The sequence below is a fragment of the Balaenoptera borealis genome (genome assembly GCF_965194805.1).
Source record: "Balaenoptera borealis genome assembly, chromosome: 16".
NCBI lineage: Eukaryota > Metazoa > Chordata > Mammalia > Artiodactyla > Balaenopteridae > Balaenoptera > Balaenoptera borealis.
Genome location: NC_138872.1, coordinates 22,744,707 through 22,771,749, shown reverse-complemented (window position 1 = coordinate 22,771,749; position 27,043 = coordinate 22,744,707). Strand labels below are relative to the sequence as shown.

The 27,043-nt window shown below is 39.9% G+C and overlaps 2 protein-coding genes and 1 long non-coding RNA gene across 5 annotated transcripts in view; 1 reads left to right on the top strand and 2 right to left on the bottom strand.

The window, feature by feature from the left end:
- Positions 1-6,321, bottom strand: part of RBL1 (RB transcriptional corepressor like 1) — an 80,985-nt gene extending 74,664 nt beyond the window's left edge. For 2 of the 3 annotated variants that reach the window (XM_082361928.1, XM_082361929.1), the window contains exons 1-2: positions 6,028-6,321; positions 2,847-2,980 (exon numbers count right to left, since the gene is read on the bottom strand). In XM_082361928.1, the coding sequence (XP_082218054.1) occupies positions 2,847-2,980; positions 6,028-6,183 (290 nt within the window). In that variant the 5' untranslated portion in view covers positions 6,184-6,321. The remainder of the gene's footprint in view (positions 1-2,846; positions 2,981-6,027) is intronic. The other variant, XM_082361930.1, reaches the window with a different exon arrangement.
- LOC309614138 lies at positions 3,423-18,799 on the top strand. Its single transcript, XR_014236034.1, has 4 exons — positions 3,423-5,697; positions 6,360-7,105; positions 9,883-10,048; positions 18,347-18,799. It is a non-coding gene; the product is annotated as an uncharacterized lncRNA (long non-coding RNA).
- A 115-nt stretch (positions 18,800-18,914) lies between these two features.
- Positions 18,915-27,043, bottom strand: part of MROH8 (maestro heat like repeat family member 8) — a 59,425-nt gene continuing 51,296 nt past the window's right edge. Inside the window, 4 exon segments of the mRNA XM_082362037.1 lie at positions 18,915-22,993; positions 25,986-26,048; positions 26,305-26,352; positions 26,355-26,403. Coding sequence (XP_082218163.1) covers positions 22,845-22,993; positions 25,986-26,048; positions 26,305-26,352; positions 26,355-26,403 — 309 coding nt within the window. The 3' untranslated portion in view covers positions 18,915-22,844.

Genomic DNA, 27,043 nt, shown 5'->3' with positions numbered 1-27,043 from the left:
ATGTAAATAATAATGATCACTTGAAATTCTTTTTTATTTGTCTGAATGAACATATTGATGTTGGTCAACTGCTCTTTTAGCAATTAGGAATGTGACACTTAAACAATTTTTTTAAAACCAATCCACATTTTAAAAGTATCTTTTGACTCATCACTACACTTTTAGGAATTTTTCTGAAATACACACTTACAATAATGTTCACTTGTCTGTAATCACAAGGGACTGGATATAATCTAAATGCTCATCAATAAGGGGGCTGGCTAAATATATAAAACATCCTTATAACTTAAAATATCCCACAGTCATTAAAAAAAATTAATGAGGTAGAGCTATACATGGTGATATAGAAGGATTTCCAGAATATAAAGTAAGAAAACCAACAGAAAAATACATATAGCAATGATCTCATTTATGCTTACAAATAAAACGCAAAAAACTGAAAAACAGATTTTTTCCTGCTTAACAATTTAATAACAGTAAATTGCTAATAGTGGTAAATCTGGGGGATGGAAAAAGAAAGAGATATCTTTCTATTTTCAACCCTTCTGTATTATTTGAAAATTTTTAAACCTTTTTTCTTTTATTGTAGTAAAAGTATATACAATATAAAATTTACCATTTTAACCATTTTTAAGTGTACAGGTCAGTGGCATTAACCATTACCACTATCTACCTCCAGAACTCTTTTCATTATTTGAAATTTTTATCATGAGCTTGTACTGTTCAGTTTCCGCAACAACTTATTATTACAAAGATTTAAAAGTTTAATATGGTCAGTGATGAGAAACATCACTTCCCTGGCTTCCCTGGTGGTGCAGTGGTTGAGAGTCTGCCTGCCAATGCAGGGAACACGGGTTCGAGGCATGGTCTCGGAGGATCCCACATGCCGCGGAGCAACTAGGCCCGTGAGCCACAACTACTGAGCCTGCGCGTCTGGAGCCTGTGCTCCGCAACAAGAGAGGCCGCGATAGTGAGAGGCCCGCGCTTGCCGCAACTAGAGAAAGCCCTCGCGCAGAAACGAAGACCCAACACAGACAAAAATAAATAAATAAATAAATAAATAAATAAATTTAAAAGAGAAACATCAATAGAAAAAGATCATATGACAATGGACAAGGTTTTGCTCAATTTTTAAAAATTACCTTAACTCCTTTTATCTTATATTTTCATTTTGTTTTTATCATGAATGACAAAAATTATATTTACTAAAGTTTTTTTTTTTTTTTTTTTTAATTAATTATTTATTTATTTATTTTTGGCTGTGTTGGGTCTTCGTTTCTGTGCGAGGGCCTTCTCCAGTTGCGGCAAGCGGGGGCCACTCCTCATCACGGTGCGCGGGCCTCTCACCATCGCGGCCTCTCCCGTTGCGGAGCACAGGCTCCAGACGCGCAGGCTCAGCAGTTGTGGCTCACGGGCCCAGCTGCTCCGCGGCATGCGGGATCCTCCCAGACCAGGGCTCGAACCCGTGTGCCCTGCATTGGCAGGCAGACTCTCAACCACTGCGCCACCAGGGAAGCCCTTTACTAAAGTTTTAAAAATTGTCTTGACTTAATTCTTTTTCCATTTATAGAAACCAAAATTGTTCTGAGGATTTTTTTTTTTTTTTTTTTAATTTAGCATGAAGTGAAACTTAACCCTCTCTGGATAGGGCTTTACACTTTCGCCTCTGTCCTGGAAACCCAGGATAGCAAATAGACAATGACCTCAAATAGTCATTATGAACATAAGCAACTATCCAAATCTGAATCACTCCATTTCTGTTGTTTGGTATTCAGGCAAATAGTTCCATACAGTTGATACCAGAGAGAGTAAAAGCTATAGCTAAGACCCACCAATTGCTTAGTATTTGCAAGGGACAAAATATTAACCATACAGTAGAGAAACAAGAGAACATCGTTAGCAGATGATCAAAATTAACATCACCAATGAGAGGCAGAAGGATATCATGTGCCTCTAGATGTGATATACTGAGGACACAAAATCACTTATGTAGTTTTCCATCTAGGAATGTAAAACCTGCACCTAATCATAAGGAAACATGAAACAAATCCAAAACGAGGAACAATCTATTAAAAAGGGGGGCAGGGTGATTGTGAACTATACTCTTCAAAAATGTCAATGTCATAAAAGACAAAGGCTGTGGAAATGTTCTTGTTTAAAGGAGACTAAAAAGACATGGTAAGTGAATGCAATACCTGATCCTAGATTGGATTTTTTTTTTTTTAAGATTGGATCTTGAAGGAAAAAAATGCTATCAAGAATGCTACTGGATCAACCAATAAAACTAGAATACAGATGCTAGATTATATAAAATTACTGTATCAATGTTAACTTTGTTGAAGTTGATAACTGTACTGCAGTTATTTAAGGAAATACACACGAAGTATTTAGGGGTAAAGGGCTATAATGGACACCACTTAAATTGAAATAGCTGAGGAAAAAAAATACTATTCAAGAGAAAAAGATCAAATGATAAAGCAAATGGAGTAAAATATCAATAAAAGGTGAGTCTAGGTCAAGGGTACATGGATGTTCTTTGTAGTTTTCTTATTTCTGCAACTTTTCTGAAAGCTTGAAATTATTCTCAAATTTAAAATATTAATGAAAAAGTTACAGAGAAAAAAGATTTAGAACCTCTAAATCTAAAAAGATTTAGAGGCCTCTGGTTGAAGTTAGAATTTAATGAAGAAAGGCAGAGAAAGAATGTGAGAATTGGGAAAGGATACCTATATGGATAACAAACTTCGAATGGGATGAAGCTAAATGATTTAAAATAAAGAGAAATTAAATCCTAAAATTAAATTTAGGACTTATAAAATAATGTTTGAAAAATCAAAGTGCTTTACCTTAATTTAGCTGAACGTAGTATTCTGGTAAGTGAAACACAATTTCCTTCCATGATACCCTTTCCAACTGTGGGAATAATGCTTTTGCGGCAAGCAACATATAATGAACATGCCAACCAGTGTATAACTTCTCCCTGGCAGGCAAAAGATAAAACAGCAAAATGGATATACTACGTTAAAATGCTTGAATTCTAGAATCAAAAGAGATCTTAGAATTATCTGGTCTAATTTTCATCCTGTATTAATTAACAGGCCAGAGAAATGAAGATATTTGCCCAAGGTCACAAAACTTAGTTGGTTGCAGTAATGGGTATAAAACTCCTTACTCTTAGTCCTGTGTAACACGCTAAATCCGTTTTAATCTAAAGATAGATCTCTCACCTATACCCCAAATCTAATATTATTGAAGAGTTTTCAATTTCTCAGCATTAGCTTTCTCGATATTATAACACCAGTCATGGCCTTGATGATGCTGAAGTTCCTACCATTTTAGTTTTAGGTTTCTTTTTTAACCAGTTTGGCAGAGAAAGGAAAGAACAGAGTAGAAGATGGCAAGAGAATTACATATATAAAAATTAAGACCCATCACAACACAAAGGAGACTGTCAGTTTTGTGAGGTAAAAATTTGGGGAATTATTTACCCTAATCTTTAAAATAGTAAGTATGGCTCTCTATCTTAGCAGACACTTCAATTTACAATGCTACAAAAAAGGTGACATTTGGGAATTCAACACTTAATTCTCTGCTTTAGGCTTGAGATATCCAAGCTAGATTCACTTTATGACTTCACTGCTGAGTTTTACATAAAATTAAGAACTAGACTCAAATCTCATAGCACAACACAATACAGTTGTGCAGATCCTCTTTAAGATCAGACTCTAAAAGAATAAAATGATTGATAAAGATTTCTCGCAATAATCCGAAAGGGGTGGGTAGAGATGGGTAGCCACCAATAAAGCCACCTAATGTTCCTACCCTAAAGTACTATAGTGAAAAGTCTCATTTGCTCAAGGCATTAAAGGAGGCAGGTAAGCTTAAGGTTGAATACTTTTAGAAGCCTTGATTAACTAACTGTTTGGGTATAGCATCCAAGTACTCTACAGCTTTTGGATACAGGCTACTAGATGAAAACACTATTAAGACAGAGAAAATTTAAGAACCAAAATTACTGCTTTGATTTTTTTTCCTTTAAAAAAAAAAAAAGCACCTATAGTATTTAATTTAGTTCCTTTATGCTAGGCCTTAGAAATACAAAAACAGTTTCTAACCTCAGGGTACTCCAAGTGTAGAGCTAAGAGGAACAGATATTATACTATTATCTATAATTGGTGAGATATATGTTTTAAAAAGAATTGAAGAGAAAGTGTTATGGGAGAATATAGTGTAGTTACTGATTTTGACTGGGGGTCAGGGAAGGGTTCACAGAGGGAGACAAAAGTGGTAAGTGGTGAAAAATCACCAAAATGTACGGGGGAAGTGGGGTGGGTAAGCAGGAGCTTGTCAGGTAGACTAGAGGGGACAGGGGCTGGGCAGAGGGGTTCTTAGGAAGTAGCAGATATATAAAAATGCCCTCCACCAAAAACAAAGCATAAAAGAAGAGGAAAATAAAACACTCTAGATAGAATAAACACTCACAAAATCTTAATTCACACAGCTGTGAATTAGGTCAAACATTTAAGATATCCTGATCAACTCAGCCTAACTGGAGATTCAGCTCTTCAACTTTCGCTGGAGTCGGGAGTGAGGGAAAAGTTTCCAGGCAGAGGGACTGGCATGGAGAAAGCACACAAGTAGGAACAAGCTGGGCATATTCAAGAATCTGAAAAGAGGTGCCCAGTTTAATACCTTGACCACCGTCTGCACTCAGCAGTGCTTTTCAGTGACAGACCAAATGAGGACTCGATGTCAGAAATGCTTTCTCAGACTTTTAAAAAGTTTGTTTCCAATCTAGAGGACATAATTTATAACCTCCCTTAGTTTCTTATTCTTTCCTCAGCTTTCCACTCGTGTCACCCAGAGACGCACATCACTGTCCTTCATCCTGTCTATCCAGTCCTACCCTGGAGACATGCAAGAGTCTCTCTTCTTCTCCCTCATACACACACACACACACACACACACACACCTCCAAATTTCCAAATCTATGCCTTAGAGCCCACCGATTAATTATTTCACCAGGTGATGAGTCAGGAGAGCCCTCTGGGTGAGTCCAGCCCTCTTGGATCACGAAAATCTTTGACCATAAGGCTGCTGGAGCAATTGCAAATACATTCCACCACCATTCTACCTCTATACTGGGCTTATGCTTGTCTGGGTTCCTAGGACAATTAGCAGAACGACCCTGGGCAAGACAATCCTCTGGGCCTTGATAATATTGCCTGCAAAGCAGGTTTAATACTCGCTGCCCTGCCATGTTCACAGGGCTGTTGTGAGGACTTAATGCAAGAACGGTTGGGGAAAATCTAATGATAGCCTACATTTATTTTGTTTAGAGACAGACACTGTGCTTAGCATCAGGATAACCTAATTATCCCTATCTGAGAGAGGAGGAAGCTGGGGCCGAGAGAAAAGCATCGTGTGCACACTGGCTCTGATCAAACTGCTGTACAGCGGCAATACTGCCAAAAGAGCAACCCACACCTCGAGGCGGAAGGGTGGAGAGTTTATGGCTCAGACTCCTTACTCCGGCTCCACCTCTAACGGTGCGACCTTGAGCTTAACCTCTTCCGGGCTCAGCTTCCCCATCTGTGTAACGGGGATCACAACATGTTCGAAGAGGTGTGGCGGCGAGAACCAAGTGAGATGACATATTTAAAGCGCTGGGCAGTGGCGTCTGGGCACACAATTCACGTAAGCTTCTGCCATTAGAGTAACTGTTTGTTTAAGCAGACTTAAGGGCAGTCCCATGACGTTTGTGGCACTGGTCTGAAGACTAGGGGACCCCTGAGTGGCGTGTGACCTTGGACAAGCCACTCCTTTTCCGGATTTCGGTTTCCCGCCTCAAAATAAATGGAGAGATTGATCTACACTCGCCCTTCCAGCTCCGCACTCCTCGGCGCGAGGCTGGGCAGAGACCCTTCCCGGTGGGGAAACTCCCACCGCCCCATAGGGTGGGGTAGGGGCGGGGCGGGGGTGGGGTCTGGCGAGCTCGGTCCCGCTGCCCCACCTGCCGCCGCTCACCTCTAGGCTGTAGTTGCCCCGGATGGCGGTGAAGTCGTCCAGGGCTTCGGCCGCGCTCCCCTCATCCAGGTTCAGCTCCTGGCACAGGGCCTGCAGCGCCTCCCCGGCCGCGGCGACCACCGCCGCCCCCTCAGCGTGGGGATCGTCCTCGTCCATCCCCTCAGGCCCGGCGGGCGGCGCGATCACAGGCCCCCCATCTCCTTTCTCCCTCCTCGGCGCGCTACCCACAACCCCCCGCGCCAAAAGCGCGCGAAAATCGGGAACCGCAGCACGACGTCTCCTCGATGGTCTGCATCCGCGTTTCTCCTCAAAAAGGTCCGTTTCTCCTCCAGGGCTCCCAGCCGTCCCTCTCAGGAAATGTGATAAGAAGACGGACTTCGGGGCCTAGAAAACCTGGACTTGGCCCTTGGCGGACAGCGGTGGAACCGCCGGCAGGGCAAATTGGGAGCGGAGGGATCGGCGGTCCACGCGCAGGATCTGCTGGGAGTTGTAGTCCGTATCCTGCCTTGGAGCCGGCTGCGCCGCCCTTTCTTGGTGGCTCTTTGGTTTGGGCCCCGCTGGGCTGCCAGTTGCGAGGCGGCCCCGTTCATCTTAGGGAGAAGCCTCTTCTGCCCGGCCAATCCACGGGCCTGGGTTTGTCCCTGCCCCGGGACGCCAAACACAGTCTGATCGAGAATTGCCCCTTGAGTTAGGAGATGGAGGAGGGACCTGAAAAAAGTGGTCTCTCGACAGCGAGGGCGGGGGAGGGCCTCGTCGGACTCTCCTCAGTGTCTCCAGCGCCTAGTGAGTGGTCTTTTGAATGACTGAAGGGTTGGTGAGGCAAGGTTTATTGGGGGATACCTGTCCATCTCTTCTTGATCGCTAAACGAGGCTTGACCTGGGCTGAAAGAAATGCAGTAAGGGGCCACTTTCTCAGCTTCCTGGGAGCTGGGACCCTGGAACCCAGTGAAGACTGTTATTCCAGACTTAGGAATGGCCTGAGCACAAGCCTGAAGGCATGGAGCTAGTCTCGAGGCTTACCCTTCCGCTTCACCAAAAACACCTTCTCCGAGAAGAACCAGAGTGATCATTTGAGAAGGTAAATCAGAGCACGTCAGTACTTCACTCAAGATCCTTCAGTAGATTCCTTTTGCCCTTAAAATAATATCCAGACTTCTTGACTTGGCCTATAAGACCCCATGTGACCTGGCCTCACCTCATCTAGGGCATTGTCCCCCTCCTCAGGTATATAACAAGATCCAACCTCACTGCTTTGTTTTGGAACCTCGGAAATGCCAAGCTGCCAAACTAGTTCTTGCCTCAGAGCCTTTTGCACGTGCTGCTCAAACAGCCCCACATACTCTCTGCCAGATCTTTGCTTGTCTGGCTCCTCCTCATCCTTCAAGTTCAGCTAAAAGTCGTCTTGTCAGGCCACCCCTGAGCACTGTATTTAAAATAGCTGACCCGCATCTCCCCCCATCCACCCCATTTCATTGTCTTCATAGCATCTTATCACTATCTGAAATTATCCTATTTGTTTATTCGCTGGCTCTTCCTACTAAAATGTGAGTTGCATGAGAGCAGGGGCCTTCCTTTCATGTTCACTGTATTCCAAAGTTTATAGATGAGTGGCCAACTTGTAGTTGGCACTCAGTACTTAGCATGGTGTGTTTGAAAAATTACAAAGAAAACCTTTGTTGCTTAGATGAGGGAAGGAGTCACCAGAGATGAAAATGGAAGACAGGTCAAGTTAGGTTGCAAAGGATCTCATAAAGGTAAAAGCGTGCACATTATCAGTGGGGGTTTTAATGAAAGGAGGTGAATGATCGGTATGTGTTTTGGACAGGTTCCTCTGGCTGCAGTGTCACACGTGGATTGGATGGGGTAGAGAGTAGAGGGATGAAGATGGTGGGAGGTTGGTCCAGCGTAGAAAGGAGCCAGTCTGGAGAGACAACTGTGTCCTAGAACTGAAGGGGGCACTACTGAAGAGGAGAAGTCTCCAATAACAGGTTTCCATCTGGGCCAAGAGGGTGAAAGGTGATACTGTCAACTAGAATGGGAGTACAGCCAGAGGGATAGGATCAGTTCTGGAACTGTTGTGTATGGGATGCTTGCAGGCAGTTTAAAAGGAGGCTGTTGGATCCTGGAGCGTAGCCCCTCTCTCCTGGGCAATTTCCCAGTCTTCTACATTCTCCACACGTGGGGAGGGGTGGGACTTGGGAACCAGTGGCAGGCTGGGTCTCAAATGAGTAAAAACTCAAACTCCCCCTAAAAACTCAAACGCAAACTGAACCACCCATGTGGTACTTGCAACTCTGCTTTCTTCTAGCTGACTTCAGGGCCATCTCATTATCATTTTCTGCAAGGGATGTTGGCACATAGTGTCTGTACAGAGACTTACCTCCCATGAGATTTTACTTAGAGGTTATGGGCTGTTAAGGGGAGGTCTATTGCCAGTGCCAAGGGTTCTGTAACAGGGCTTATCGTCCCTCCTCCTAACTTCCTTTCCTGTCAGCAAAGAAATGTCAGGATTAGTGGAGGTGAAATGGATGAAGGTCTTCCTGTACTGGCTCATTTGTTTTCTAATTAACCTACTGTGCTTCTTTAGGAGAGAGCTCCAGGAGTGGAGACAGCCTAGACATGAAGATTTGGGAATTTTCAGGCAGTACCTGAAGCTAAGGGAGCAGGTTCATATCACTCAGGGAATGTGTTGGCATGAGAAGAGACTCAGGGGTAGAACCTTTAGGAACACCAACATTTCAGGGATGGGTAAAATTTTAGGAGTGAATGAAAAAAAAAACGAACTGTCCAGAGAGGTATAAAAACAAGGACCAATATTTCAGAGGCCAGGAAAGAAGTACTCCGTAGAGTACTACCAACACTACAGAGAATTCAAATAGGATGAGGAATTCAAAGAAGACCTCATGTATTATCTTTCATATGTTTTCAGTGACCTTTGCCAGAAGCAGCTGCCTTTTGCACAGTGGGAGTGGAAGCCAGATTACTGTGATTGAGGGGCTAATGGGAGGAAGGTCAGAAAGTTGAAGTAGGAAGTAAAAACTTCTCTTTAAGTAGTCTGGTGGAGGAGAGCCAAATGGAAGGGTATTTTCTAGGACTGGGAAACGCAAGCATGCGAGTAATCAGAGACAGGCAGCAGGCAGAGATTGAAAATAAAAAAAGATCATCAATATAGTCAGGCTCCAGAGAAAGTGGCCAAGCCGGGGATCCAGAGCCTGCCCTTCCTCTTCATAGCTCTTGTCTGGAAGGGGGTCACCTCACATCTAGATTAAGCAGAACTGCTAGGTGCTCTGATGAGAGCAAAATAGCAACATGCAGTTGGGAGTTGGGAGTGGGAAAGGTTTGGAACAACTTGAGAAATATCACTGGCTCTGTCAAATGCAGACATCATGGTTGGAATTTTTTGAGGAAAAATGCAGTAAAAGTAAGTCTACCCCATGAGATCCTGGGTTTCGTAGCTAGTCCTGGACAAGATCACAAGAGCTGAGAAGCCTCAAGATTTTTGCCTTTGCCATAACTAATCAATCTCCTTTTTATCCATATCTGAACTTCAGAGAGTCATTCTGGCCTTGAAAAGAAACCAAGATAAAAGGAAACAGCTCTCAGGAATTATAAATCAAATAGAACCTGAGACTCATTGCCCCATTTTTCATCCCTTTAGTAAGTAGTTGGGTTTTCAGTGAGTTGCAGTACGTACTATAGCCCATTTCTTCTTTGCAGCTGGATTTGATTCTCCTGATTCTTGTCCCACTGCATGCATACTAAGTCCTGAAAACCCTTCATTTCTTCATTCCAAAAATGTTTACTGAATGCCTGCTATGTGCAAGATACTGATTCTTCCTTTGCTGTGACTTTCAGATCATCCAGACTTGAACTGAGGGGCATTGCTGGCTTGAAAATGATCCAAGAACAGAAGAAACACCTCTCAAAGGTCATCCACCAAACAAACAAAAACTGAGAAACACTATCTGTTGTTGTTGTTTTCTCCTCAGGAGTGAATCTGGGCTCTAACTTTGGATTTTCAGTAAGTCATATCCTATATGTAAAGCCTTCCATTTTCCCCTCCTATGTTTTGATTCATCTGATCTGTAACCCTTTACATCCAATTAACCACTCACATCTGTGACTTTTCCTTTTGCCATGTTGTAATTCTCAGACTGTCCTGAATTGAATTATTAGGAAGTGCAGGCCTTGGAAATGAGGCCACGATAAAAGGAAAAAAATCTTGAGTTCCCTTATTTCCCTTATGAAATAAAGCAGATTTAAGCAGTACTCTTTTTTTTTTTTTTTTTTTCCTCTTTTGGACTGTAACTAAACTATATCATTGTTTTGTTTTGTTTTTTTACATATTCATTGTAGCATAATTGCTTTACAATGTTTTGTTAGCTTCTGCTGTATAACAAAATGAACCAGCTATATGTATACATATATCCCCATATCCCCTCCCTTTTGCGTCTCCCTCCCACCCTCCCTACCCCACCCCTCTAGGTGATCACAAAGCACGGAGCTGATCTCCCTGTGCTATGCAGCTGCTTCCCACTAGCTATCTGTTTTACATTTGGTAGTGTATATATGTCCATGCTACTCTCTCACTCCGTCCCAGCTTCCCCTTCCCCCGCCCCCACTGTGTCCTCAAGTCCATTCTCTACATCTGCATCTTTCTTCCTGTCCTGCCCCTAGGTTCATCAGAACCATTTTTTTTTTTTTTTTAGATTCCATATATATATGTGTTAGCACACGGTATTTGTTTTTCTCTTTCTGACTTACTTCACTCTGTATGACAGACTCTAGGTCCATCCACCTCACTACAAATAACTCAATTTCATTTCTTTTTATGGCTGAGAAATATTCCATTGTATATATGTGCCACATCTTCTTTATCCATTTATCTGTCGATGGACACTTAGGTTGCTTCCAAGTCCTGGCTACTGTAAATAGTGCTGCAGTGAACATTGTGATACATGTCTCTTTTTGAATTATGGTTTTCTCAGGATATATGCCCAGTAGTGGGATTGCTGGGTCATACGGTAGTTCTATTGTTAGTTTTTTAAGAAGCCTCCATACTGTTTTCCATAGTGGCTCTATCAATTTACATTCCCACCAACAGTGCAAGAGGGTTCCTTTTTCTCCATACCCTCTCCAGCATTTATTGTTTGTAGATTTTTTGATGATGGCCATTCTGACCTGTGTGAGGTGATACCTCATTGTAGTTTTGATTTGCATTTCTCTAATGATTAGTGATGTTGAGCATCCTTTCATGTGTTTGTTGGCAATCTGTATAACTTCTTTGGAGAAATGTCTGTTAAGGTCTTCTGCCCATTTTTGGATTGGGTTGTTTGTTTTTTTTTATTGAGCTGCATAAGCTGCTTGTATATTTTGGAGATTAATCCTTTGTCAGTTGCTTCATTTGCAAATATTTTCTCCCATTCTGAGGGTTGTCTTTTCGTCTTGTTTATGGTTTCCTTTGCTGTGCAAAAGCTTTGAAGTTTCATTAGGTCCCATTTGTTTATTTTTGTTTTTATTTCCATTTCTTTAGGAGGTGGGTCAAATAGGATCTTGCTGTGATGTATGTCATGGAGTGTTCTGCCTATGTTTTCCTCTAAGAGTTTTATAGTGTCTGGCCTTACATTTAGGTCTTTACTCCATTTTGAGCTTATTTTTGTGTATAGTGTTAGGAAGTGTTTTAATACCATTCTTTTACATGTAGCTGTCCAGTTTTCCCAGCACCACTTATTGAAGAGGCTGTCTTTTCTCCATTGTATATCCTTGCCTCCTTTGTCATAGATTAGTTGACCATAGGTTGGGGGGTTTATCTCTGGGCTTTCTATCTTGTTCCATTGATCTATATTTCTGTTTTTGTGCCAGTACCATACCGTCTTGATTACTGTAGCTTTGTAGTATAGTCTGAAGTCAGGGAGCCTGATTCCTCCAGCTCCATTTTTCTTTCTCAAGATTGCTTTGGCTAGTCGGGGTCTTTTGTGTTTCCATATGAATTGTAAAACTTTTTGTTCTAGTTCTGTGAGAAATGCCATTGGTAGTTTGATAGGGATTGTTCTGAATCTGTAGATTGCTTTGGGTAGTATAGTCATTTTCACAGTATTGATTCTTCCAATCCAAGAACATGGTATATCTCTCCATCTGTTTCTATCGTCTTTGATTTCTTTCATCAGTGTCTTATAGTTTTCTGCATACAGGTCTCCTTAGGTAGGTTTTTCTCCTTAGGTAGGTCTATTCCTAGGTATTTTATTCTTTTTGTTGCATTGGTAAATGGGAGTGTTTCCTTAATTTCTCTTTCAGATTTTTCGTTGTTAGTGTATAGGAATGCAAGAGATTTCTGTGCATTAATTTTGTATACTGCTACTTTACCAAATTCATTGATTAGCTCTAGTAGTTTTCTGGTAGCATCTTTAGGATTCTCTATGTATAGTATCATGTCATCTGCAAACAGTGACAGTTTTACTCCTTTTCCGATTTGGATTCCTTTTATTTCTTTTTGTTCTCTGATTGCCGGGACTAAAACTTCCAAAACTATGTTGAATAATAGTGGTGAGAGTGGGCACCTTTGTCTTGTTCCTGATCTTAGAGGAAATGGTTTCAGTTTTTCACCATTGAGAATGATGTTGGTTTGGGTTCGTCACATATGGCCCTTATTATGTTGAGGTAGCTTCCCTCTATGCCCACTTTCTGGAGAGTTTTTATTATAAATGGTGTTGAATTTTGTCAAAAGCTTTTTCTGCATCTATTGAGATGATCATATGGTTTTTATCCTTCAGTTTGTTAATATGGTGTATCACATTGATTGATTTGCATATATTGAAGAATCCTTGCATTCCTGGGATAAACCCCACTTGATCATGGTGTATGATCCTTTTAATGTGCTGTTGGATTCTGTTTGCTAGTATTTTGTCGAGGATTTTTGCATCTATGTTCATCAGTGATATTGGCCTATAGTTTTCTTTTTTTGTGACATCTTTGATTTTGGTATCAGGGTGATGGTGGCCTCATAGAATGAGTTTGGGAGTGTTCCTCCCTCTGCTATTATATCATTGGTTTTTAGTAAACAGTACTGCCAAACTCACCAAAAAAAAAACCCAGCCCATGCTGTCCTCTTTGTTATCACTGACTCCCCTGCTCCTTCATCCTCTATACCTAATTACTAAATCTTGTGGATTCCTCCTCCACCAGATTTCTAGCTGTCTTTCAACATGTTATATTTTCTCTTACAGTCCATCTTATGTTTACTTCCTAGTCTAGTCTTTCTCAAGCAGCATTTGTAACGTGTCTCTTTCTCAAGACTCTTCAGGGCTTCACTATTACCAGTTGAATCAAATTTAGGCAGCTAAGCATTGAAGCACATCTGTCAGGTCCAGCCTCACCTGCATGCTTTTTTTTCTTTTCTTTTGTCAATATGCTCTCCCTACTTTTTCTCAGGGTACATGTTGGGTTTTATTTTTCGTTATTATCCAATGGCCTGCCGTGTTAACACTCAACTGAGCTTTTTTGAATAGAAAATGAAGTATGGGTGGTGAGATAGATTTACTCTGCCCTTAATTTCTGATCCAGATACATCATGAAGGTTGTTTCTATTTTGATCCCATTGTGCCTCTATGATTAGCCTCCCAGTTGTGGTTTAGTATTTCATAGTTCCCCAGAGCATGTGTCGAGAGCCTGATGAAGACCTTTAGAGGCTCCAAGACTAAAAAGATGATAGTATACACCCTTCCAAATGTAATTCAAAATATAAACAATTCCAAACCCCAAAATAAGGGTAAGAAAGTACAACAAAGTTCTGATTATTTTTCCCAACATGACTATTTCATTTTGAAATTCTTTACAAAAAAAAAAAAAAATTTTTTTTTTTCCCCCAACTTTGTTCTGCCCTAAGCAACTACTTAGTCTGCACATGCCCCTCTTAGGAAAAACTACTACAGCTAACCTTCTATCTGTCAAAAAAAAGCAGTTAATAGTTGTCAGGGAGGGGCAAGACCAGCCCTCATCATTCTTATGGTTCTTGTTCCTCAAAGGAAAAACTAACGTGGTGGCCCTTAAGCTGAGTCCCTACAGAGAAGGTAATGCCAGCCCTACTCAAAAGGATAATTAATGATTTTTCTACCTCGCTTAGACTTTAGATAAAGAAATTAAAAACCGAAAAGCCCAATTTAACTTAATGTTAATTCTAAGGCATTTATCCATCAAAATCTATGTCCAGGGCACTCGATTTAGTCACAAGAAGATATTTCAGAATAGCATTTTCTTTTAAGTTTTCCTCTAAGAGACTGTCCTGACACAGACTTCATTCTACCTAGAACCAAAACTTAGGATCACTTTTGTTTCCTGAATGTATACATACTTATGTTAATCCTGCTCCCCTGTATTCTCAGAGAAGTTGGAAAAGTGAACACTGGTTTAACCTACCCCCTACCACCCCCCAGAGAATAGCCTTTTAATCAGAAGGTCTTGGTGGAAAAGTCATTCATATGAGAGGGATATATGTAACACCCAAAGATAGCAACAGCAGGAACAGTCTTCGCGAGATTATCCCTGTTGCTTTTTTCCTCATTTCGATTTCCTCATTCAGTTTAGAGAAATTGGTATTTTCCTTTTCTTCTTTGAAACAGCTAAGGCTATTACCTAGGGAGCTACTGAAGAAGGTACAGAAGATTGGAATCAAGAGATTTGAGTATAAGAAGTCCTAGCACTGCTGCCTACTGATTTTGTGCTCTCTGGAAAGTTATTTAACCTCTCTGAGCCTGTTTCCTCATCTGTAAAATTGTGATAATAATAACTAAATTACATAATTAATGCAAGGTAGAAAAATAACATGAAAGTTCTATACGAAGAACAATTATAACTGTTTCCTCTACTGTTTTTCTACTGCACCAGAAACAAGTGGCTGCTTTACAACCAACTCTAACCTACTTTGTTTCCACATCTTGAAGTGTGTCATCTCAATCAATATAACTGATTCCTAAATGCAGATTAACTGAGATTAGGAATGGGTTCCCTTAGAGCAAACAGACGAAGATTATATATACATAGGTATCTGTATAAAATACCTGGAAGGATACATGAGAAAGTGGGAACAGTAGTTGCGTAAGGGAAGAGGAATTCAATAGTGGTGAGATAAAAATAAAGTTACTTTTACTGTGTATCTTTTTTTATCTTTTGAACTTTGTAGTTACACCAAAAACTAACTTAATAAATAAAATGAATGCTATAAAATAAAGGGAAGAAACCATCACATATATATGCTATGATACTTAAGATACTTTTTTTACTACCTGTTTTTACTGATAAGCTCAGTTAATTAAAAACTGCACCTAGGAACTTCTTAGCATTTTGTCATTTAAGAAACGATTTTTCTCTGTATATTTGATTTGACACAGGGGTGGAGAATCATGAATTAATTTCCATTTACAATCGCAGTGCCATTGCTAGGGTCCTAAAGTTTGAAATGCAACACATAAAAGCAAAACCCATGTGGTCAGACCATTTCAGGTGTTAAATGAATTTGTAACTAAAGTAACAGACCAAAGGCTAATTTCCTGAATATGAAAAGCTCCTATGAATCAACATGAAAAAGACTAACAAATCGCCTCAAAATGGGGAAAGGATTTGAATACAGTCTAGGAAAAGGAAATATAGATGGCATGTAGACACGAAAAGGTGCTCAACCTTTCTAATAAAAAATGCAAACTTAAACCACTGAAAAGCCATTTTTTTAAACTTTCAATTGGCAAAAATCCAAAAGTTTGAAAATGCTTCAGTGACTCCCCATTTCTTTCAGAGTTAAGGTGAACTCTTTGTCATGGTCTACAGGTCACTAAGGATCTGGACCCTGGTCCCTTATATAACTTCACTTCCCTCTGCCTTCATTTGCTACTCTCTCCTTTCTTACCCCACCCTAGTCATACTGGCCTTCTTGTGGTTCCTTGACTACCCTAGGCAACCCTAGTGCCTTAGGACTTTTGAGATGGCCATTTCCTCTGCCCAGAATGTTCTTTCCCTAGATCTGCATAGCCACCTCCCTCACTTCCTTCAAGTCTTTGCTCAAATATCACCTTCTCAATGAAGCCTACTGTTAACCATCCTATTTAAAATTCCAGCCCCTCCTCCCCACAACCACCACACTCCTGATTCTACATACTCTGCTCTTTTTTCCAGAGCATATTCCAGCTTCTAACATACTGTAAGATGTTATGTTTGGTTTGTATTGTATATTATTATACATTATTTCTCTCCTCCTGCTAGAATATAAACCCCACTAGGGCAGGGATTTCGTTCTCTTTTATTCCTTGATGTTTCCTAATTACCCAGGACAGTGCCTGGCCCATAGCCAGAGTCCAATAAATCTCTGCAGAGTGAATGAATATCACATTGTGCTGGCCAGAATGTGGGGAGAAAAGCACGCTCTTACATCCCTGGGGTGTAACTCTAACTACCTCCATGGAAGTCATTAGGCAATATTTTAATTTGAAAATACAAATGACATATCCTAACTTGGTAATTTCACTTTTAGGATTTTATCCCGAAGATACACTTGGCCATGTATGACATACATATGTCTGTAGTTACTATAGTATAGTTTGTGCCAAAGATTGGAAGTTACCTAAATGTCCAGTAATATAATAAAGGCAACGTACTGGGCAGGAAATAAGAACGAAAACTCTTTTTGGACTAACATGGACAAATTTCAGATATTAAGGAGAAAAGGTGCAAGGTACAGAACAGTATATATAGAATACTATAATCTGTGAAAACAAAGTAGGGAAGAGAATGTACATATTTGCTCATAAATGCATAATTATGTCTTTTTTTAAATCTTTATTGGAGTATAATTGCTTCAGGAAGATGAAGTAGATGGCTGGGAATATTTTATAACTTTTGCATTTTGAACATATATACGCATTACCACTTTAATAAATCTGTAATAAGAAAAACAAAAGTGTTTTCTGAACTTCTCTCTTTTTCACTTTTTAAGTACTGTATTTTCATTTTAAATAACCCTAACTGACTTAATATTCTGATTTCAAAACAGTATGTTGAGGTCAGGGCTTTCATACAAGGAATCAGATGCAGAGATGACTACTTGAGATTATTTTCAGATTCAGTCATTTACTGATTTTGTTTCAACACAAGACCACTTAACTAATGTCTATTTCATGCTTTTATTTCACTTTTGGCAGTGATGAGGCCTGGGTGGTATAATATTTCAAACATCTTAAAAGGTTCTTTTAGCAATCAGGATGCTGTAGCAATTTCATTTCTTGTTAAATAGTAAAAACTTTGAAGGTCTGAATTAGAAAATCCTTTTATAACTTTTTAAATTTTCAATTTTTTAAATAATTTCAATTATTTTAATAATGCAGTGGATAGAAATGGTTTTGCAAGGAACTTTTGGCTTAGAAATCTTAACAACAACAACCTGATAAGACTATTTATTTTTTAAAAAAATATCTATTTATTTATTTACTTGCCTGGGCCAGGTCTTAGTTGCGGCACGCAGGATTTTTTTTTTTTTTAGTTGCAGCATGTGGGATCTTTTGGTTGCTACATGCAGGCTCTTAGTTGCCGCGTGCAGGATCTTTAGTTGCGGCAGGTGGGATCTAGTTCCCTGACCAGGGATTGAACCCAGGTCCCTTGCATTGGGAGTGTGCAGTCTTAGCCACTGGACTACCAGGTAAGTCCCTGACAAGACTATTTGAAGCTCTAAATCAGATTACCACAAAGGAAGTTACAGAAATGTGTTTGGCTTAAAACCTATTTGCAAAAAATTTTTTCATATAAAATTACTAAAATGCAGTGGGATTGGTTGGCCAGACTTTATAATTCTAAGGGGTCTTGAGCTGAAATCATAATCTGGGCAATAATACAACACAAAGACTCTTTAGAAATCACCAAGGCTATCGCAGGGGAAAGCTTTGAGGTCTTTCTTGGAAAAATCAACTTCTTTAATTTTAAGGTCACAACACTTTAACTGCCTATAAATTCTTTTCCTTTTTAGTGTCATGCCCTTCTGGCCACAAAAATGATTTCCTGAGATCAAGTAATACACAATCAGAACTTAAATTCAGCAGGATTTAGTGGGTTTGGTTTGGTTGGTTGAAAGACTTGCTCAGGAGATGCACCCTTAAATGGCATGTGTAGGACTGTGACCTAATCTTTTAAACCCATGCCATATAAGCAGTCTTTACTCACCCTTCTGACGTGGTCTGGGGTAAGATTTTACTGAAAACCAGTCCTAGGGACCAAAAAGGCTAGACTCCATTTTGATGTCTCTTCTATAGTATCAAAACTTTATACCTTTTAATCTCATTCACAGGTGGACATCCTTTCTAGATTCCCAGCTCCATCTTCCTCAGACCTCTTCCCATATTCCTGCTCTCTTTTAAAATTTCCCTTTCTGGGACTTCCCTGGTGGTGCAGTTGTTAAGAATCTGCCTGCCAATGCAGGGGACACGGGTTCGAACCCTGGTCCGGGAAGATCCCACATGCCGCGGAGCAACTAAGCTCCCGTGCGCCACAACTACTGAGCCTGCGCTCTAGAGCCCACGAGCCGCAACTACTGAAGCCCGCAGGCCTAGAGCCCATGCTCCGCAACAAGAGAAGCCACCGCAGTGAGAAGCCTGCGCACCGGCACGAAGAGCAGCCCCCACTTGACGCAACTAGAGAAAGCCCGCACACGACGAAGACACAACACAGCCAAAAATAAATAAAATAAATAAATTTATTAAAAAAATAATAAAATAAAATAAATTTTCCCGTTCTATATTCACGCCACCATTTCTATTAAAGTGTGTGTGTGTGTGTGTGTGTGTGTGTGTGTGTGTGACATTTCCCTCATAAAGATTCTCTGGTATTGTCAAGTGACAAAAATAACACAATTTAGCAACAAGTTTGATGTCCTTTATTCAAGGGAAAACAGCTCATGGATTGGAGGAGTACAGTGCCTCACAGTAGTAGAGCACCGTTCCTGAGGGATTTGGGGCAAGAGCAAGTTTTATAGAATTAGCAGAGGCAACGTGGAAACAGCATGATTAACTAGGAGGTTGGGGATTTCCTTATAAGGCTAGCAGGTCCTATTTTCTAGGATAAGGTTAAGCTAGCTAAAGCTGAGTTGGAAGATCGTAATTGGTACATCTTAGGATTCCTTGACAGGTATCAAGGTTGTGATGTGGGTCAGGCCACTGGGGTGGCCTCCATTTTGTGGGTCCTTATATATAAATTAACTTTATCAGTATCCATAAGAACCATTTTAAATCAGTGCTGTCTTCCTTGTACATCAAATGATAAACTACAGAGTGAGAAGTGAAGTGAAGAAGACATAATGGAATCATTTGGCAATTGGCACTTGGTGTTTAAGAAGGGGAAGTCATCACCGTTTTTCAGGAACGATAGACTCCAGCATTTCCCTTTGTATTTTGCATATTCTTAATTATTCTTTCTACCCTTTCCTCTGCCGTGTTCTGAGGACGGTTTGGGAAGAAGTAGGGAAAGCAGCTGCTTATGTGATATGGTTTCAGGGATGACAGGAAAAATCTCTATTCCCCACCATCACCTCCAACCTCATCTCCAAATACCTCCCCTCTCCATCCTGCTCAGTAATGCCTAAACTTTCTCAATTAGAGGTTCATGCCCTTAGCTTAAGAACTCTGCTTTGTTAAAAAGCAAAAGTCTCTGGAAGAGTTAACCTCATTAAGTCTCACATTATTAATCACTTACACTAACAGTGAGTTCATCAGATTATTTCCTGAGAGGGAGAGAGAGAAAAAAAGAGCATGGAGCACAGAACCTGGGAGAAGGGAGAAGGGAAAGCTGGAAGGCGCAGAGATTTGACCTGTTTTACAACTTTATCTACTACAGTTTTACTTGCCAGAGCTGATGCCTGTAAGATTCTCCCCTTCCGCAATCCCATCTTTTACTTAGATGATAGTTTAATCTTTCAATAAGAGAAGAAAAATTTATAAAATAGGTATCTCAGTATAAGGAGGAAAAGCTATATTCAAAGTTTTAAAAAAGGGAAAATATAAAATAATAAAGACACTGTTGGGCGAGTAATAGATGAACAATACATTTTAATAGTATATGATGAAAATAAAGCCAAAATGATATTTAATTATATGAACTTTTATATCAACATATTACAACAAAATTAAATGTCCAGAAATATTTGTTTTGTATGTTTAAAAAATTCCATAAAGGGCTTCCCTGGTGGCGCAGTGGTTGAGAGTCCGCCTGCCAATGCAGGGGACACAGGTTCGAGCCCTGGTCTGGGAAGATCCCACATGCCACGGAGCAGCTGGGCCCGTGAGCCACAATTACTGAGCCTGCGCGTCTGGAGCCTGTGCTCCGCAACAAGAGAGGCCGCGATAGTGAGAGGCCTGCGCACCGCGATGAAGAGTGGCCCCCGCTTGCCGCAACTAGAGAAAGCCCTCGCACAGAAACGAAGACCCAACACAGCCATAAAAAAAAAAAAAAAAAAAAAGAACTACTATCCCCATTTAAAGAAAAAAAAAAATTCCATAAAAACATAAACCTATCTCTGAGGAGAGCCTTATATAAAAGTAATGGAGATATTTAGAATAGACTTGCTAACACAATCACTATTAAGTGCTTCTTCAGCCCTCCCCAAACTGCTGAGGTAGTTCTGTAAAGAGCAGTCCTCTGTCTCTTAATGGATGCTTCTCTCTGTGAATTTTAACACAATAAAGCATAAATAAAATAGAATAAGCATTGGTGTGCTTGCTACTCCCTGTTAGTGGTATTACTCAGAAAATAACGTACCGCCTGGAGGGAAAGGGACACCAGTGTAAATATGAGTAAAGAGAAAGGATTCACTGAACCTCTTACATGCCACTGGAGGTTTAAGCTGCATCCTAAACCTAAAGGTCTGTTTCCTGCAGTGAGACACAGATATTTCATGAAATCAAACCAAGGACTCAAAAATATTCCTCAAGAATAACCACCACTTTTTGCTCTAACTCCACTCTTTACAGTGTAGCATGTGCACTCTATCCCATTAAAAAATAAAATGAGGTGCACTAACTTTTAGGTAAGAAGTGTTCAAACTTTATAATTTGAGGCTCAATAACATTTTATAACATTTGTTTGATTACATGAGTTTGGGGCATGAATTCAGCAACTGAGATGAAATGTAGAGGAAACCTTTATTCACACTAAAGGGAAAGCAGACTGGAGAGGAACAGAGCAGACCAGCCAAGGATGTGGGCTTTGGAGCCAGACTACTTGAGTTTGGCATTTACTAGTTGTGTGACCTTGGGCAAGTCACCTTCACGTTCTGTCCCTCAGCTTCCCCACCTGCAAAATGGAAATAATAATACATAATACACACTCCAATAATGGAGTGGTTGGAGTATTAAAAGAGTTAACCATATAATGTACTTAGAGTCTGGCTCACTGTAAGCACTCAATAAACGTTAGTCATTTTTATTGCATGATCCACAAAATGGATAGTTCAAAAGTGGAGAGTGGAGTTGGCTGCATGCAGCGAGACCAAAGAGAAAGCAGTGAGGGATGCATGTAGCTCAAATGTGCTCGTTGCACTGAAGTTTAGCATCAATGGCCACCCTCAAGGTGTACTCTTAGCTCTGCTCAAGGGTGGAGAGTTAGTCCATAGGCAGCCGGGCACGGCCTGCATTTTAGCTCAAAACTCCTGCTAGTCCCAAATATGAAGACCTCTCTTGGGCAGGAATCCTCCTGAAGCCACCCTTGGCATTCTTTCACATCCCTCAAAACATATCCAACTTATCATGAATCACGGAGAAATTTGTTTCTAAAGATGTCTTAGCAGAGGGACGGGGTGAAAGGTGGGGGGATAGGGGTAAGGATTCATACTGTTTACTTTACAACAAAAACTTTATGTAATTCACCATTGGATGTGTCTCTTCTACATATGCCAGTTGCCTCATTTCCTTTCTCTTTTCCCATACCACCTCCAAGAGGCCTCTCCCTTGCCTTAAATAATTCAGCTCTGATTCTCCACTTATGTTCCTCAACCAAACAAAAGTCTGGGAATTAGACCACTACAGACCATTTCTAATTAATCCAGCATACCTCTCAGGGAGTTTCCACCCTTCTACCTGCAGCTTATCAAAGTATTCACACAGTAAAAATTAATCTCTTCCTCAGAAAATTTCTACTTGTAAGAAAGTTTTCTCTAACTATGGTTAAAGGTTCAAGCAGACAGTGGGTACTCAACAAATAATAGTTCCCATCCTAGAGCCATTTGAGGATCTGATGACAGCAGTTGTAGGAGAGGAATCAGGAAAATAAAAAAGGGAAAGTAAGGAGTGGAAACCTCACATATATTGGAATAGATTTAGTATTACACCCTTCAGAAAATTTTTCTTGCTTGAATGTTTTTAAGGGAAAGAGAAAGGAAGGAGAAAGGCCATAAGGAATTTTATAAAAATCATCATTAGTATCATATTATAAGAGCTGGTTGTTACTTTATTCTTAAGATTATTGACAAGTAGACTGGGCCTTGATAAAAGAGCCAACAATACAAACACTGCAACGTTAACATTGATTTAGAATCTCTTGAAGTTGTCCTAGACATGTTTATGAAGACTAGAACTTTACGGATGTTCTGGCATGCCTCATAAACTCAGTGCATTTTGCAAATGTAAACCAAGAGCTGCTCTCTCTTATATATTGTAATTCCTTAAAGGTTTTGACAGCAAAAAATATGTTCTGAGGTAATTAAATTGCTGGAGGAAGCTTCTTGCTAATGGAGAACGAGTTGCTTCCGTGGCTTCTGAAAGGATTAGTTTTTACCTGTTGTTGCTTGCCTTGCACTTCTAGGTAGGAACACAACCTATGAGCTTCCTCAACCTGCAAACTGTCTGCCTGGGATCTGGTTCAGCCCCCACCTTCTGGACTCGGAACAGAGCCTGGGAGGCGATGATGCGTAGAGAGGGCTCAGGGTCATGTAGTAGCTTTCTCAGATCTAAAGTGGCAAGAAAACCCAGGCTGGAGGTGAAGATCTATGGAAATGATCACTGGTCCAGACACAACAGCCAATATGCCTAGAGCAGCTGAGATGAAGGCCTAACTTTTTCCAAGCCTCTGTGTGAAAGTTTGTACATTTGTAGATCAATTCCAATTTTTGACCTACAAAACTTACTTGTTTCCGAGTTGCCAAATATTTTACTCCTTTACAATAATCACACTGCCAAGTAGTCTAGAGTCAAATAATATGGACCTGCCAAGCTATGTGTAACAATGTTAATTTCTGAGTTCCTTTGTTGGTCCTAGAGGTTACTCTTAAATCATTATTCCCTTTTAATTTTTCTTTAAAAAATTTTGTATATGTTTTCATATTGCAAAAGAAATACACGTTCATTGTGTAGAAAATTTAGACAATACATACATGTAGCACTAGAAGAAAATCAAAGTCACTGATATTCCTACCACCAGAGAAAACCACTGTTACTTTTTTGGTATTTTCTCTATTCATTCGTTTACACGGGTATGCTTTTATTTTTTGTCCAAATGGAACCATATTATACATATTATCTAATCACTGCTTATTTTATTTAATAATATTGCATCATCTTTTATCCAAGTCATTTAAACATTTTTCTACAATATTTTTCATGGTTACACATGATTCTACAACATGGATATACTCTAATTTATTTAACTAATTTCCTATTTTTTCTAATCTTGGATGTTTCCTATTTTTGCTATTTTAAATAGCACTTAAATGAACATTCCTATAACAATTTTTGCTTATTTTCATAGTTTAAATTCCTGGACGTGGGATTGATAAGTCATAGTATATATATATATTTTTATAAAATTTATTTATTTATTTTTGGCTGCGTTGGGTCTTTGCTGCTGCGTGGGGGTTTTCTCTTACTGCGGCGAGCGGAGGCTACTCTTCGTTGTGGTGCATGGGCTACTCATTGCAGTGGCTTCTTTTGTTGCGGAGCACGGGCTCTAGGCACACGGGCTTCAGTAGTTGTGGCACGTGGACTCAGTAGTTGTGGCTCACAGGCTCTAGAGCACAGGCTCAGTAGTTGTGGCACACGGGCTTAGTTGCTCCGGCATGTGGGATCTTCCCGGACCAGGGCTCGAACCCATGTCCCCTGCATTGGCAGGTGGATTCTTAACCACTGCACCACCAGGGAAGTCCAGTATATGTTTATTTAAAGGGTTTTGATACATATTTGCCAAACTTCCCTGTAAAAAAGTTGTATCAAATTATGCTCATACTAGCACAGTGTATGATAATGTCAGTTTTCCCTTAACACACCAATGTTGAGTATTAACTAGTAATCTTTGCCATTTTGAAAGAAAAACAAAAACTATTATCTCATCATCGTTTCGTTTTGCAAACTTGATTACTAGTAATACTGAATATTTTTCATATACTTATTGGCTATTTGTCTTCTATGAACTACTTATTCATACTGTTTGCCACTTTTCTTTTGAGGAAGTACTGATTTGTTTGAAGGATATTAACCCTTTATTATAATGCAAATATATCCCCCCATATTATTAATAATTTTTCAATTTTATGTTTCTTTTTTTTTTCAAAATTGTTTTTTAAAATTTTTACATAGACAAATTTATCATTCCTTCACCTTATGCATCTGTGTTTGTATCATACTAGAAAAAGCTCTCTTTTTAATTTCTAATTTTCCAAGATTTCAAAAGTGCTCAGGACCTCTTCATAGATGGAGTTTTTAATTTAAGTAGTAGCTTAGTCTTTACATTCATCACGTTTATTTCCAAAATGGAATATCTGACTAGTCTTTAGTTTCTTTCAGTTCTTGCATTAATATCTGTCTCCATGTTCCGCAGAACACAAGAGAGCAGACGTCAATTTTTGAATCCAAAGGAACTGAAACCTATTTTGTCATGAAATTGGTTTAAAGTCATATTTAAATTTTTGTTATTTTTGTTTAAATTTAACTTAAAATTACCTGTGATAAATGACATAAACTTTTTCAAAATAGAGTGCTAGGATGTTCTACCCTATTTCTAAGACAGATAAACCACTGTTAGGGAATAAAGAGGGTGGGATTATTCCATTAGGTTTAACCATGTGAGATTGCTGATACTTGACTGTTCTTGCTTTACAAAATGGCAATTTTCTGTGGTTCATATCCTAAATATACATATTCTAAATCTTCTATATAGATAACTTTAGAATGGAAAAGGAACTTTGGTTCCCCGGTGTTTTAGATTAGAAAATAATTTCCTTTTAATTGACCAGAATCAACCACGTGGAATACTACCTCATAGAATAAGATAATCTACTGACTTTTCCTATTTTATTTTATTGTATTTTACTTTATTTTTTGCTTCTGATATCTGTGAGGAAGTAGGAGACCTTAGAGAAAAGTGGCATGATCTTTCTTAAATAAGTTTTAGCTTCTGCCTCTTTTACCAGTTACATATTTTTATTTTAAAAGAAGTGAATTGCTCAGGACTTTAATTTGGTTCTCAAAGTACATGCTTTTGGAGAGTGAGACTTAGCATTTCATGGCACTTTCTAATTGTAGGACTAATTATTCAATGGAAATAGATAATTCTTTGAGTGTTAAATCCTCAAGGCTGTACAATTATAGAAAATCATTTGCATGATGATTGCCTCACACGACTACAAAACTTCTCTCTTAGCAAGTCCCCCCACCTTACAGGACAACTGCCACTTATAGACAATAGTGCTGCAGTCAATTTCTGTGGTACTTATAGGGTGTCATCATAATTTACTAAGATAGTATTTCTACATAGTTTCTTATTTTCTGACAGACAAAGTTCAGGAATTGTATTGGCATTCAGTTAAATTCTTCAAGGGCTTTTTTACCACAAAAGTCAGGTTTTCTGGTTCCCAGAGGCTCAGCTCTGCCACAGAGCCTGCCCACAGTCACTGCCTCAGATACCTTCCAAAGTATGGGGCACCCCAAACCCAAGTGTTCATCACTTACCATCCTCTATCCAGTCAGTCTTCATCCTGAGCTCACTGTGATCCACGTACCTTGATAAGAGCCCTAAATGCAGGATAAAGTCAGTGAGTCTGTGATCTGGATGTGGCTTTAAGCAGCTGGTAGAACTGGCCTTTTGATAATTAGATTCTAAAAACTGAACTCCTCCAAGTGCCTGATAGTTACCTATAGATAACATAGCCCCTTTCTCCAAAGAAGTATTTTCAAGGTCATCTTCATAAAGAATGGGGATAATCAGAAACACCATTTGGGAAAGTACAGGATAAAAGTGACTGTAAAAATGAAAGGATTTTCTTTGTACCTACAAACAAGACTGCTGCTCTTCTGATAGGAAGTTTTGCATTCTTGAGAACGTCAAAGTTTGGGCTAAGATGTTAACCTTCCCCTTGCATTTTTTTCCCTAAGTGGGGAAAAAAGTCAGAGTATAAAGGAGTGAAGTAGCAGCACTATTATTATCAGCCTCACTACAGTTTCCAGAGTCAGGGACAACATCAGATACACATACAGAGTATGCTCGTTGAAATAACTACAGTTGCTCAGCGTGTATCATGCCACAATACCAAGGCCCTCGGCAATGTTAAATCCTCTGAATACACCTTACTCACACCCACTCACTCTGCATATTGTGCCTGTACTGCCTCTAATCTGCCTTCACTTCTCTATCTAAGTCTTCTCGGGCCTCTAAGCTCAGCCTTGAGCTCTGCCTCCCTATGAGCTCTTCCCCGCCAGCTCTTGCTGTCCTGACCTAACCCTGCTCTGAGCGTTTTGCAGGTCCTCCTCTCTTGGCACATACCAATTTTCCACATTGAGTTTCCATTCAGTGTTTCACAGAGGTTTGATCTCCCTCACTAGCTTGTAAGCTCCGCTTAAGAAGATTTAATCCTTGGCACATTTCTGGGTTCTCCACGGCCTGTTGCACATTGGATGTGTTATGCTTATTGGATGAATGAATTCACCCCTCAGTGGATCTCTTACAAGGATAGGCACCTCAGGGACAGAAGGAGGAGGACAGGAATTCGTTCTCATAGAACTTACAATTT